A 12,156-nucleotide genomic window follows, 5' to 3' on the forward strand; every position below is an offset into this window, starting at 1 on the left:
AGGGAGATAAAAGCACACATACCTGAGGTGCTCCGTACAAGTAGAGTACTAGAGCTTCTTTTTGAGGAATGACACACCAGACTTTCTGCCAAGGCTTGTTCTTCTCGCAGTACTGCAGGAAGCCACACATGATACTGTTGCCCGAGAACTGAGCAGCTTCAATCTGTGAGGGAGAAGAAGTGAAGTTTAGCACTGTAGTGTGAAGGCTTTATCACTCCTGTGTGAGATGACAGTGTGAATTTCATGAGGGCTGTCGAGCAGAAGCCTGTCTGGGTCATATTTCACTTCAACATGAAAAAAAAAAGAATGTTTAATGTTGTTTTATATATATATATATATATATATATATATATATATATATATATATATATATATATATATATATATATATATATATATATATATATATATATATATATATAATTTTTTAAAAAAAAAAAAAATATATATATATATATAAAATAAAAAAAAATAAAAATTATATATATATATATATATATATATATATATATATATATATGTATGTGTGTGTGTGTGTGTGTGTGTGTGTGTGTGTGTGTGTGTGTGGGTTATTAGCTAATTATATTTTTTTACACTATATTTTCATTATATATTGGTTGTTTCATAGTTTAACTTATTTCTGTCTTAGTTAAACTTATTAAATATGGTAAAATATATATAGAAGTATTTGCTGATTGAAGTAAATTTCTGATTTCAATAATAGAAAAACTCATGTAAAGACAGTCATCAACAATGTATAAAATAACGATGACAAATAAAACATTCAAACTAAAAAACAAAATAACTGGATTCAATAAAAATAAGCCTTCATTTAATTTATGCAAAATGTTTTTTTTTTTTATTGTAATTTTGAGGTGAAATATGAATCTGACATTCACTGAAAGTGAGTAAAACAAAAAGAAGGTCAAAGAAAAGGGTTCAGTTTTTCAGTATTTGGGATAAGCCAGAGCACTTCATCAAAAGTCAGTTTGCTTCAATGATGCACAAAGTGACAATTTAGAACAGGGAACAAGCAAAACTGATACTTCACAAACGTATTTTAAAATGATTGATTTCCGTAATCTTTGTAGCTTTGCTCCCTCTTCTAAAGTGTTACCAAACCAGAACGTTAAAACATCAGGGTACCAGTGGTAACACTTTATAATACGCTTTATTAATAATATTAACGTTATAACATTACATGATGCTAAACAGATCATTAGTTCATGTAAACTGTTTAGAAATGAAAACTGATATCGAGTTTGTATTTTTTCATACATACTCATGAATGCACATCAACTGATCTGTTAAGCATTACTGAATGTTTGTTAATAACTGGTTACTGCAACTAATCATAAAGTGTTACCGACCGATCTTACCGCTGCCGAATTCACCACAACAGTTCGTGTACGTCGGATTTTCTTCCGTAACTGTATATATATATATAAAGGTTATGTGATGTCCTTTTTTCTGACAGTACAGTGTGTGGTCATTGATACATTATAGTATGCAGTTCTGACCCCAGGTCACATGATCCTGAACTCACCTCTAGAATTCCCTTCTTCTTGCCCTCCCTCTCCTCACTGTCTATGTGGCCTGTCAGGATGGAGTTACAGTCTTTGCACACCTTGTTTATCCTATTCCCATCATATTCCAGAGGGGCTTTGTAGTCTGAGCACTTCCCACAGACCACCTGAATGAAACAGACGACTCAGCACATGAAAAGTATTTTTAAACTGTGAAACCAGAATGGTTTTGGTTTGCTGCTGCTTACGTATCCACAGGCCCGACAGTGATGTCTCCTGCGCGTCAAGGCATTAAAGGCCTCTTTGCACCTCATGCACATGGTCACCTCATTGTCTCGAATCCAGCGAGGAGCTCTTTTACCCAGTTCTGATATCTTGAGATCCTACACAGAAATACAGACAAGTGTAAACAATAAAAACAAGCAAATCTGGACTACTATGACTCTATAGTCCTGCATTATGTGCACACATAAGTACATATGCACAAAACATGAACCTCGGACTTACACAATAAGATTTAAACATCAAATTAAACTAGCATTACCATTCATGTAGTTGAGACATGATACAATGGCTAAATGAATATATATTATATATATCATTTTGATTTAATCATTTATTTAAATAACCAAATAATTTAAAATTAATAATCAATTTAAATAAAAGCTTTTTAAAAGCTGAAAACTTAGGTTAAGTTTGCATGAAATGCAATGTCTTATTCCATTTCATCTTTTATTAATTTAAATATTTATTTAAATAATTTGAATTTTATTATTAATGTGAATAATTTAAATAACTTTTTAACTTTTAATTTAATTGTTTATTTAAATCATATTTAAATACTTCAATATTTTATTAATTTAAATAATTTTTATTTAATTATTAATTGAAATAATCAAAAATGTGTCATTTAATTGTTTATTTAAATAATTCAATATTCTAAATATTGCTCTTCTAGAACACTTCTAAGAAGACACACTGACCGGTATTTCCTCGGGATCTTTGAATGCTGACTTGAAGGTCTCATTTTTCTGGAGATAGATGTGTATCGTTTCCTGGAACGCCTAAAACACAAATAAAGACATTTTAAAAATGGACTTCCAATGACTTGATAATAATCAACAAGGAAAACAGCTGATATTACATTTTTACCTTTATCCAGCTTTCTTTATCCTGTTCAGAGCTGTAATAAGGCAACAATTAAAACCATTTACCCTAAGACAACCCGTTAAAAACACCCAGTATTATGTAAGAATACACAGTATGCATTAGAAATGCAAGCACAGTTGGTCCAGTCTGTACCTGGCCTGCAGCTCCAGTGTCCGTTCCTTTCCAGAAACCTGAAAGGTGTGAGGATAATCATCATTGTACGTCCCCGTCACCTTCATGCCATCAATGCCGATACGTGTGCGAACTGTAAACTTCTGTCCCACCAAGCTGAACTTTGGAACGCAGTACAGTAGCATGTTGTTGAACTGTGGGAAAAGTTCATAATGATTTATAACAACACATTTCCAAATGCTACTATAATCAGAACTCATCAATAGCCAGCATGGACTTACTAGGAAGAGATATCGGTCCATGGCTGAAGTGTTTCTTGCTGCCAGCTTCAGAATATGACCCTCTTTTATTAACTCATTTGAAGGGTTCACGATGTCCTCTTCCTCCCCGAGCATCTCATAAATCTCCAGCAATTTCTTAAGGTTTTCCTAAGAGACAGAAGACGGTATAAAGAGAAAATCTTAAATATACTGTAGGTCCTGCCTTTCAATTTCAAGAGAAAATAACACATCATTTTAGCCTGACTTGAAGTGTCAAACATTTCTGAGATTTAATCGACATTATTTGAAGATGTTATTATGTGACTGATTTCATTTGTACAGCAGATAAAGAACACTCACTGTTTTCCTAATGGCAGTGTTGGAATGAGTGGCAGCCGTGGCAATGATCTCTAAAGACTCTGCAAAGACAAATATTTCACATTTCGAAAAGGTCATGTTTGACATCTGGTTTAGGAATCTGTTCACTCCTGAACTCACTTTCAGCGTCCCGCCGGTCTACGTGATCGTGAGGAAGTTTCTTCAGATAGTCTTTGAGCAGCATCTCGTATCGTGGCACTCTCTGAACGGGCTCCAACATGTGGTGCTGCAGCGACAGACTTCCACACACTTCTTGACTCTGAACACACAAACACAGACACGTCAATCTACAAACACTAAAGGCGGCGAAAACAAACAGATACTGTATATCAGGAAAGAGTAAAGCTGGTCAGGCTGATTAAATTGCACATCCCACTTATTACACTATATATACACATCAACGCTCACCTGGATTTCCAGAATGATGGCTTTAAATGGAGGCGATCGGTCCAGCCATTGCTTCAGCAGATCCATGGCATGATCAAAGTTCTTCACATATTCAGCATACATCTTCAGAAAGGGAGTGAGTTTCTGTAGGATGTCCCCAATGCGAGGTGTCGACGTCCTTGAGGGAAAATCTCAGAGCATTAAGACCATATTCCTACCGACGAAACCAAACACAATGTCTGAGAAGAGAGAGACAGCGTGAACGTCTTACCATTCTCCCATGCGTTTTTCCAGGTCAGGCAGAAGGAACTGGCTGTGGAAGGTATTAATGGAAGAGATGTTGGAAAAGATGTTTTTCACCACATCCATGGGGAACGTTTCTTTTCTTGCTTCTTCTAAGAGCTTGGAATAAAACACCTGCAGGGCCAGAGTTAGATGATGTATGGTCTGTGTGCATGCTACAGATTGAACAACAACGCTCATGTACTGGTTTCCCACTCAGGGCCTTGCAAGAGTTTGGTCAGTCTTTGGAAAAACAATATGAGCCCTTACCTTATCTAATAAGTTGAGTCGTGCAACATAAGCCTTCTCTGTCTGCAGAAGTTCATTTGCTATCTTGTAGAGCTTCTGCTCGTTAGTTTCCTAAATAAAAGAAGTTCAATTTGAACATAAATACAGAAATACAAATCAACATCATTTTTTACATATTTGCTTCATGCAAATGTTGCGGTTTAAAGATCTTTGAAGGTGAAAAATGTCATATTTAACACACACAAACTAAAAAACGTACATAAAATATTTAAAACAAACAGTATAAAAGCATTACTACAAATACTCATTTGTACACTCATTTATATACTTTAACATTTAAATATAAAATAAATAATTATATAATGATATGAAAATAATAAATAAATACAAAAATATGGATGGTCTTTTAGCAAAATATAAATTAAATTTTTTTCCTTTTATTTTCAGGGTGGAATATGACCGCTATTCACTCTTTAAAAAGAAAAGCGGTCCAAGTTAATATTTTACGTCAAGTTTTTCTTCAAACTTTTCCTTTGCCAGTTCTTCTTAATGGTACTATAAATAATTCAGATTGTCTAAAGTTCTGAGCTTTGGCTTCGCTTCAACTTAAATGACACAACAGATTTTTGTTGAATTTGCTGAGAGGGAGCTGTAACACTGCAGATGTGTCTTTGGTGTGAGACCCAGCTCAGCTCAGGGCTGAAGGGAAACAGAGATCTGAATGTAAGGGTCAAGGCCAAAGCCAATTCAGAGGTTAACTGCCACTCCACCTACATTTCTCACCTTGCCATAACACCCCCCACCCTTTCTCTCTATCACACCCATACACAAGTGAACATCCACTGGCATACACTCGCTGTACACGCTGAGGTCTGTTAAAGAAACTTCCTGATGTACACTGCCCAAAAACAGTACTGCTATCTGCCTGTCAGCACTTTAAAGACACATGTCCTATCTCTTCTTATCAGAGCTCACATAAATAACCTTTGAACTATTTCGGACACCCCCCACCACTTAGCTGATGAAAGAAACCAAGCTAACGTCCAATACGTCCAGCCTTTGGCACAGCTGACTGCAGTTCTAAAGAAGCTCATTGTCGAAACCTACCTCAGAGGACAGGAAATGAACGGATGGATAAGAGGAAACAAGTTAAGCCAATAAAAGAGGGACTGGTGTGGACAGAGGATGGAAGGTCTGTGTTTTTGAAGCTTCACGCATGTTCACGTTCACAGAAAATCTGGTCTTTTCTAAACTATATTTAATGTAAATAAATAAAACTATAAAATAACACAAATGTAAGTATGTTAGTTATATGTGTTAATCAAAAAATATTATTAATGATAAAATAATTAATTTAAAACAATAAAATAATCTAATTAACATTATAATTCATCTTAAAATAAATAAAACTATGATATAACACAAATGGAAGTAAGTGAATTATGGAGTGCCCAAAAATGTTTAAAAATAATATTAATAATGATAAAATAAATAATTAAAAACTATAAAACATTATAATTAATATTCAAATATTTAAACTAGAATACAAATGGAAGTATGGGAACTATTACTTAGTAACCAAAAATGTAAAAAAAAATTTTTTTAAATTGTGTTGTACTGTATTTGAGTTTATTCTTTTTCTACTGTAGATTCCAGCCTTGAACATTCTCTCAACCGACTTCAGGAGGTGCATGCTGGGATGCTTTTTAAGTGCCACTGAAAGAGCCATTGAAAGAGTTCCAAAACTAATTATTTAATCCGTTTACCAATTTATTGACTACATGACTAAGCATTTAAACACAAGCTTTTAGGTTTTTAAAATGATAACACTTCAGTCAAGCACGTCCAAACTATTGATTGTAAACATCAGAGACGATATCTTACAGTGGAAGAATGCCATTAAATAGAATTCATTTTGGTTATATATAGCAGCTGTTTTTAAAAAGCAGTAATGCACTCAAAGCTGTGCTGTATTGTGGCCCTTTAGCCGTGACTATATTACGTAGTACAAGATTTAAAAAAACAAAACAAAACAAAACTAGAAGCATTAATCCACCTGCAATGCTTTCTTCAGAGGAAATGAAGGCCTGGTCTGTAACACTAATGTGAACGTCAGCATGTAAATCTGGCGGATGAGACAGCACATTGCTCAGCTGAGCACGAGGTGTCAAATAACTGTGTGACAGTGTCACTACTGACTCCATAAACACACTCACTCTCACACGGACAGACAAAATCTGAGCGGATCAGACAAAATACTCCTCACCAATCCTCAGATCCCGAAACCATCTTACCTTCTGCTCTGGGATGCTGTTCATCACAACGTCATGCTGCTCCGGCGCTTTCCTCTCCTCCTCTTCTGCCCATTCTATGTGAGTGTGAGGTGGATCTACACAGTCCTCGTCTATAATTTCCCTCTTAGCCACATCACCGGCATCTCCGTTCACCAGTCCCTGCCTGTCTGTCTTCACGACCGGAACCGTGTCATGCGTAATTCTGTCCATGTCCCGATTCCTGTCCTGTTCTCTTTTCTGTTGGGCTAGAAACCCATTGGGGGGTTTGAGAGCATGGCGTGGACTGTTCACAGGAGAGCCGGGGTCTGTGGGCTGCTCCGTCTGTCTCTGGTAGTTTTTGTGAGCCGGGCTGCAGTTAGGAGTTCTGCTGACCTGCTTCAGAGGAGCACCCTCCCTCCGAATGTCTGTGTGACTGTTGAGAGAGAGAGAGAGAGAGAGAAAGTAGAGGAAGGTCACCTCTAGTCAGAGAACTCCAAAAAACAACAAACAGAAAGAGAAAGATGTGTTTTTTGTGTGAATGTGATGGTGCTAAAAGAAGTGTTGAATACTCTGTCCGCCCCTCTGTCTTGTGGGGCGGAGATGTGTGCGTGTGCAGGGGACGTGTGAATGAGTGGATCATGGGAGGAGTGGAGGAAAAGAGGATAGGAGGAGGATGGGAGGAACAGAGAGGGTGAGGAGAGGTAGAACGCGGCTGCCCTACTTCAGAATACATGCCAACATGCAAGAACACACATTTACACACTCAAGAGAGTGAGACGGTCTTTCTCTTTTGAACAAAATGCTTTCAGGAACAGTGGGAGCAAACTATAAATTATGTAAGAGATCATGTACAGTGCATCCAGACAGTCTGGTCATTCTTTTATCACCCTGGAGGGGTTTATTTTATGATGATGACAGGATGACTGGACAGGATGCCACTTATTACACGGCTGCACCAGCTCTATCAATTTGAGCTGCTTTGACAAGAACAATATTTTACGTTTTATGCACAAATACAACATTTAATTTGATTAATCTATTAGTAAATGTCAAAATGGACATTAAGAATAATAAACGCTTTAGAATTATTTTAATTGTTAGTTCATGGTAACTAATGTAAACTTATTGCAAAGTGTTACCAAGCAATTAATATAATTTGAAAGTTGAGACTTTGTTCCGTAAAGAATATCATAAAAAAAGTATTTTTTTATTCGAATTGAATCTCCACAAATGCTTCACTGCAACTCAAAATGATGGCGCGTCACTTATAGCAATGGTTCAATCAGAATCAAGTATTCGAGAGCGCCGTGTAATAAGAATACGTTTTTGACTGATGAACGATAAATAACACAGATGCACAATATAGAAAATATTTCATATTTCATACCATATAAATAAAATAAATATTTTATATCATAACTGATGATATTTTGGGTTTATACAGTCATGTGTTCAATTCTAAAGCCCAATTTAAGCTTATTTTTGTTTCTGTATTTGCATTTTACAAGTAAAATCAGGCATTAGAATATTACAATGTACAATAGAGAAGACAAATAATTGTTTAGCTTAAAATATGGTATCCAGACCAATACTGATATAAAAATTGATAATGTTGGCAATATGGTCACTGATATATTGTGCATCCCTAATAATCATCAAAACTCCACTTAAGCAAACTGTAAAAACATGATCCATTTATAACTTCACATAAGCGTGCATAAACTGAACAAAATTAAGCCACAATATAAGGCTTTGTGGTTCATGCGCACACACACACACACACACACACACAGATATCCTGCACCTCCAGCTGTTTCCCTGTCTACGGCCCACCTGCCCTCTAGATCAGATAGCGTTTCCTGCGAGATAGAGAATGGAGATGTGGATCTGAGGGTACGGAGCACTACAGTGAACACTCCAAATTAGAGACAGCTACTAATACACCATTGAGCTCTGGACTGTTAAGATTTATTAATATGTGCAATCTAATATTTTGTTCAGTGCATGACTCAAAACATTTCAAATCTGTCCCGTGCAAAGAACAAAAGCTAAGTCTTTGTAATCTGGTTTGATGAAACCTATTTACAAACAAGGTATTTCAGGAAAACAAAATTAAGCTATCAAATGAAGCCACACAAGTAGGGCAGTATGGATTTCATATTTTTTTTCCCATGAGGTTGTAAATGATCCCCCTGCAGTTGTCTGAGGTCACAGATCTTCGGTCAGCATTCATAAGTACGTCTTGGCCCAGGCCAGACAGCTGCAGGAGTTATCAGACCCCGGTCTACTCTATCAACTCATGCACTCTTACTTTGCTACAGAGCTTACAGGATGAATTCCTGCTCAGATTCTGACCCACACACAACACAACGGCACTAGACCGGCAGGCAAAACAGGATAAGGGCTTGCAGGGCTTATTTGTGAGGAGCTGGGGTTAATGGTCAGTCCATTTTGGTACTGTGGCCATATGGTTTCATATGACCTGACTACACAGACCCACATGAAAAATACTATAGTAATTTATAGTAAATACTATAGTGTTTTTGAACCATACTATAGTAAAGGACTTAAATTAATTTGTTGTGGTAATTCTATAGTTGCTGTTGTAATATAACAACTATAGTAATATAACCAAATTACTTTACCCAATACTGTAATAAGTTTATATTTTATATTATACTACAATACACTACAGTTCACTGTAGTAAAAACTAAAGTATACTACAGTATTTATTACAGTTGATCACTAATCTATAGTTAATACTACAGTGTGCTGTAGCATTTATTAAAAAGTGTTTTAAAAACTATAATATATACAGTATAATACACTTTACTACACTATGCTTCAAAAACACTACAGTATTTACTATAAATTACTATAGTATTTTTTTTTTCATGTGGGGATGCTGAGCTACATACTTACAGCAGATGAAAGGAGAAAATTTTATGCAGTAAAACAAATGCTTCACACTGAATTCATCGTGGTTAAGGGGAGTTTGTAGTGTTTAAACCCATGTAACCATGGTTAAAAACAGGAATGCACTTCCTCAAGTGGCTTATTTCATAAAACAGCAGCAAAAGCAATGTGACAGAAGACACCAATGTTTAATAAATAACTAAAGGCATTAACATTAATCACAAAAAATTAAATTATTTTGCCAAAAATATAGTATATTGGGAATTTCATGTTACTTGATGAGACTTTCACAATTGTTCTGTTACAATGCCTCAAATTTTTAAAGCGCTGTATGCTTTAAAAACACAAGCTATGAGTTTATGTGCTTGACAAATTAGACATATTTAACAACTTATATTTTTTAAACCATTCAATGTTTCCAAAATTCATGTTTGAGGTATGACAGCATGCAATTTATGTTGTAGAACAAAATGTGAAAGTCTCTTCAAATAATTTGAACCACAGATCTTATTTTACTCTTAAAAACACATTAGAAATTCCAGAGGGAGCCCATGGTTAATTAGCATTCCAGGTTGGCCTACAAATTACTGAACAGCTCTATTGGCAGCAGTAAAACATAAGGCATGAGCCATTATAGAGTATAAATCATTGCACTTTGTTGAATGACACCAGCTTTAAGCACTTTCAAAATAGTTGTGCACGAAGTAACCGTGAAGAATAGATGGTTAGAGACAAACTGATAAATCAATCTTACCTCATGTGTTGAAGTTTTATCACACACAACAGCAAATGTCTCACACAAAACCAGTTCTTTTCACAACGCTTGAGAAACACTGAACAGAACGTTAGAGTAAAAACTAGCTTCTGCTTTTTGATCTTCTTGTGCAATGTCAGAGCAGACATTCCTTTACAGTAATTTAATCACGTTACACATCTGACTCTGATTTCACAGTATCTCGCTCTATATCGCACAAACATAATTTTTTAAAAGAAATTAATATTTTTATTCAGCACTGAATTGATCAAAAGTGCTACAAGAGTTTTCTACTTCATATATGCTGTTCTTTTGATTTAAAATTTTCTATTCATTAAAGAATGCTGACAAAATGTATCATGGTTTCCACCAAAATATTAAGAAGAAAAACCGTGAGCATCAAATCAGCATATTAGAATGATTTCTGAAGGCAGTGACGACTGGAGTAATGATGCTGAAAATCCAGCTTTGTCATCACAGGGATAAATTATTTTAGAAACAGTTACTATAATTTTGTAATAATATTTCATAATATTACTGCTTTTACTGTATTTTTTGATTAAATAAATGCATCCTTGGTACTGACCCAAACTTTTGAAGGGTAGTGTACTAACATGAAAACACTAATTAAACTTCAAAGGTATACTTTTGCAAAAGCAAACAAGATCAATGTTCTTGTCAACCTATGTTGGAGAATATCAGTATCTACAAATCCATGAACAGAGGAAAGAGAGGTAGATATTGATCTCAAGTTCACCTGCTCTCCTCAAAGCGACTGATGAGGTTGGACACTAGGCCCTTTCCTATTGCTCCTCCTACTCCTCCTCCATCCATGTTGAGACTGATGGGTGACGTTCCAGCAGCAGGGGGAAAGGAGACTTCCGTCACCGGACTCTGAAGGTGTGCTGGCTTAGGAGGCACTGCGGGAAAAGTTGCAAAGAGGACAAAGATTATTTTTGCAGGCTAATGAAACAAAGCCGGTATCTACTGTCCACAATCAAAGAAAATCATTGCAAGGCCAGCGTGAGTGGAATAAGGTTCCACAATCGCCATTGTTAAAGGGATAGTTCACCCAAAAAAGAAAATTCTGTTGTTAATTACTCACTCTTATGTTGTTCTAAACCCATTAAGACCTTCATTCATCTTCAGAGCACAAATTAAGATATTTTTTGATGAAATCAAAGAGCTTTCTGACCCTCCATACACAGTAAGGGAACTATTACACTCAAGGCCCAGAAATGTGGTAAGGACATCATTAAAATAGTCCATGTGACATCAGCGGTTCAACCTTAATTTTATGAAGCTACGAGAATTCTTTTTTGTGCACAAAGAAAACAAAAATAATTACTTTATTCAACAATTTCTTCTCTTCCATGTCAGTCTTTGACACACATCGTCACCTTCACTACAGTGCCATGACACATACGTGTGCATTCCTCTGCTTGCAAACAAGGCGTAGCCACTGAAGTCTTTACTACGTTTCTGGGTCTGGGAACATTTCAGTTGTCTATGTCTATGCAGGGTCAGAAAGCTTTCGGATTTCATCAGAAATATCTTAATTTGTGTTCTGAAGATGAATGAAGGTCTTACAGGTTTGGAACAACATGAGGGTGTGTAATTAATGACAGAATTTTCATTTCTGGGAGAACTATCCCTTTAAGTGACTTGCTTAAGGGCAAACCTGCCCTGAGCTTTCACTGCACCTCTAACCGCATGTAAGGAAGTGTAAAACAAAGTGCCCAAATAGAACATGTATGTGGGAAAACCCCTAATAGTGAAGTTATTTTAAGGAAACACTTAGTTTATTGCAGGGAGGGCCACTGTCCTGTATAGTTTAGCTCTAAGTCCA

General features: G+C 35.9%; 1 protein-coding gene across 7 annotated transcripts in view; it reads right to left on the bottom strand.

Moving 5' to 3' along the window:
• Nucleotides 1-12,156, bottom strand: part of fgd4a (FYVE, RhoGEF and PH domain containing 4a) — a 53,167-nt gene that overhangs the window by 2,588 nt on the left and 38,423 nt on the right. For all 7 annotated transcript variants that reach the window (XM_042744319.1, XM_042744321.1, XM_042744322.1 and 4 more), the window contains 14 exons: nt 11,065-11,227; nt 6,658-7,069; nt 4,385-4,474; nt 4,104-4,249; nt 3,854-4,010; nt 3,566-3,704; nt 3,428-3,486; nt 3,089-3,235; nt 2,829-3,001; nt 2,679-2,709; nt 2,510-2,590; nt 1,775-1,909; nt 1,547-1,693; nt 23-163 (listed from right to left, as the gene is read on the bottom strand). In XM_042744319.1, the coding sequence (XP_042600253.1) occupies nt 23-163; nt 1,547-1,693; nt 1,775-1,909; nt 2,510-2,590; nt 2,679-2,709; nt 2,829-3,001; nt 3,089-3,235; nt 3,428-3,486; nt 3,566-3,704; nt 3,854-4,010; nt 4,104-4,249; nt 4,385-4,474; nt 6,658-7,069; nt 11,065-11,227 (2,021 nt within the window). The remainder of the gene's footprint in view (nt 1-22; nt 164-1,546; nt 1,694-1,774; nt 1,910-2,509; nt 2,591-2,678; nt 2,710-2,828; nt 3,002-3,088; nt 3,236-3,427; nt 3,487-3,565; nt 3,705-3,853; nt 4,011-4,103; nt 4,250-4,384; nt 4,475-6,657; nt 7,070-11,064; nt 11,228-12,156) is intronic.

The sequence above is a fragment of the Cyprinus carpio genome, chromosome B18 (genome assembly GCF_018340385.1).
Source record: "Cyprinus carpio isolate SPL01 chromosome B18, ASM1834038v1, whole genome shotgun sequence".
Lineage (NCBI taxonomy): Eukaryota > Metazoa > Chordata > Actinopteri > Cypriniformes > Cyprinidae > Cyprinus > Cyprinus carpio.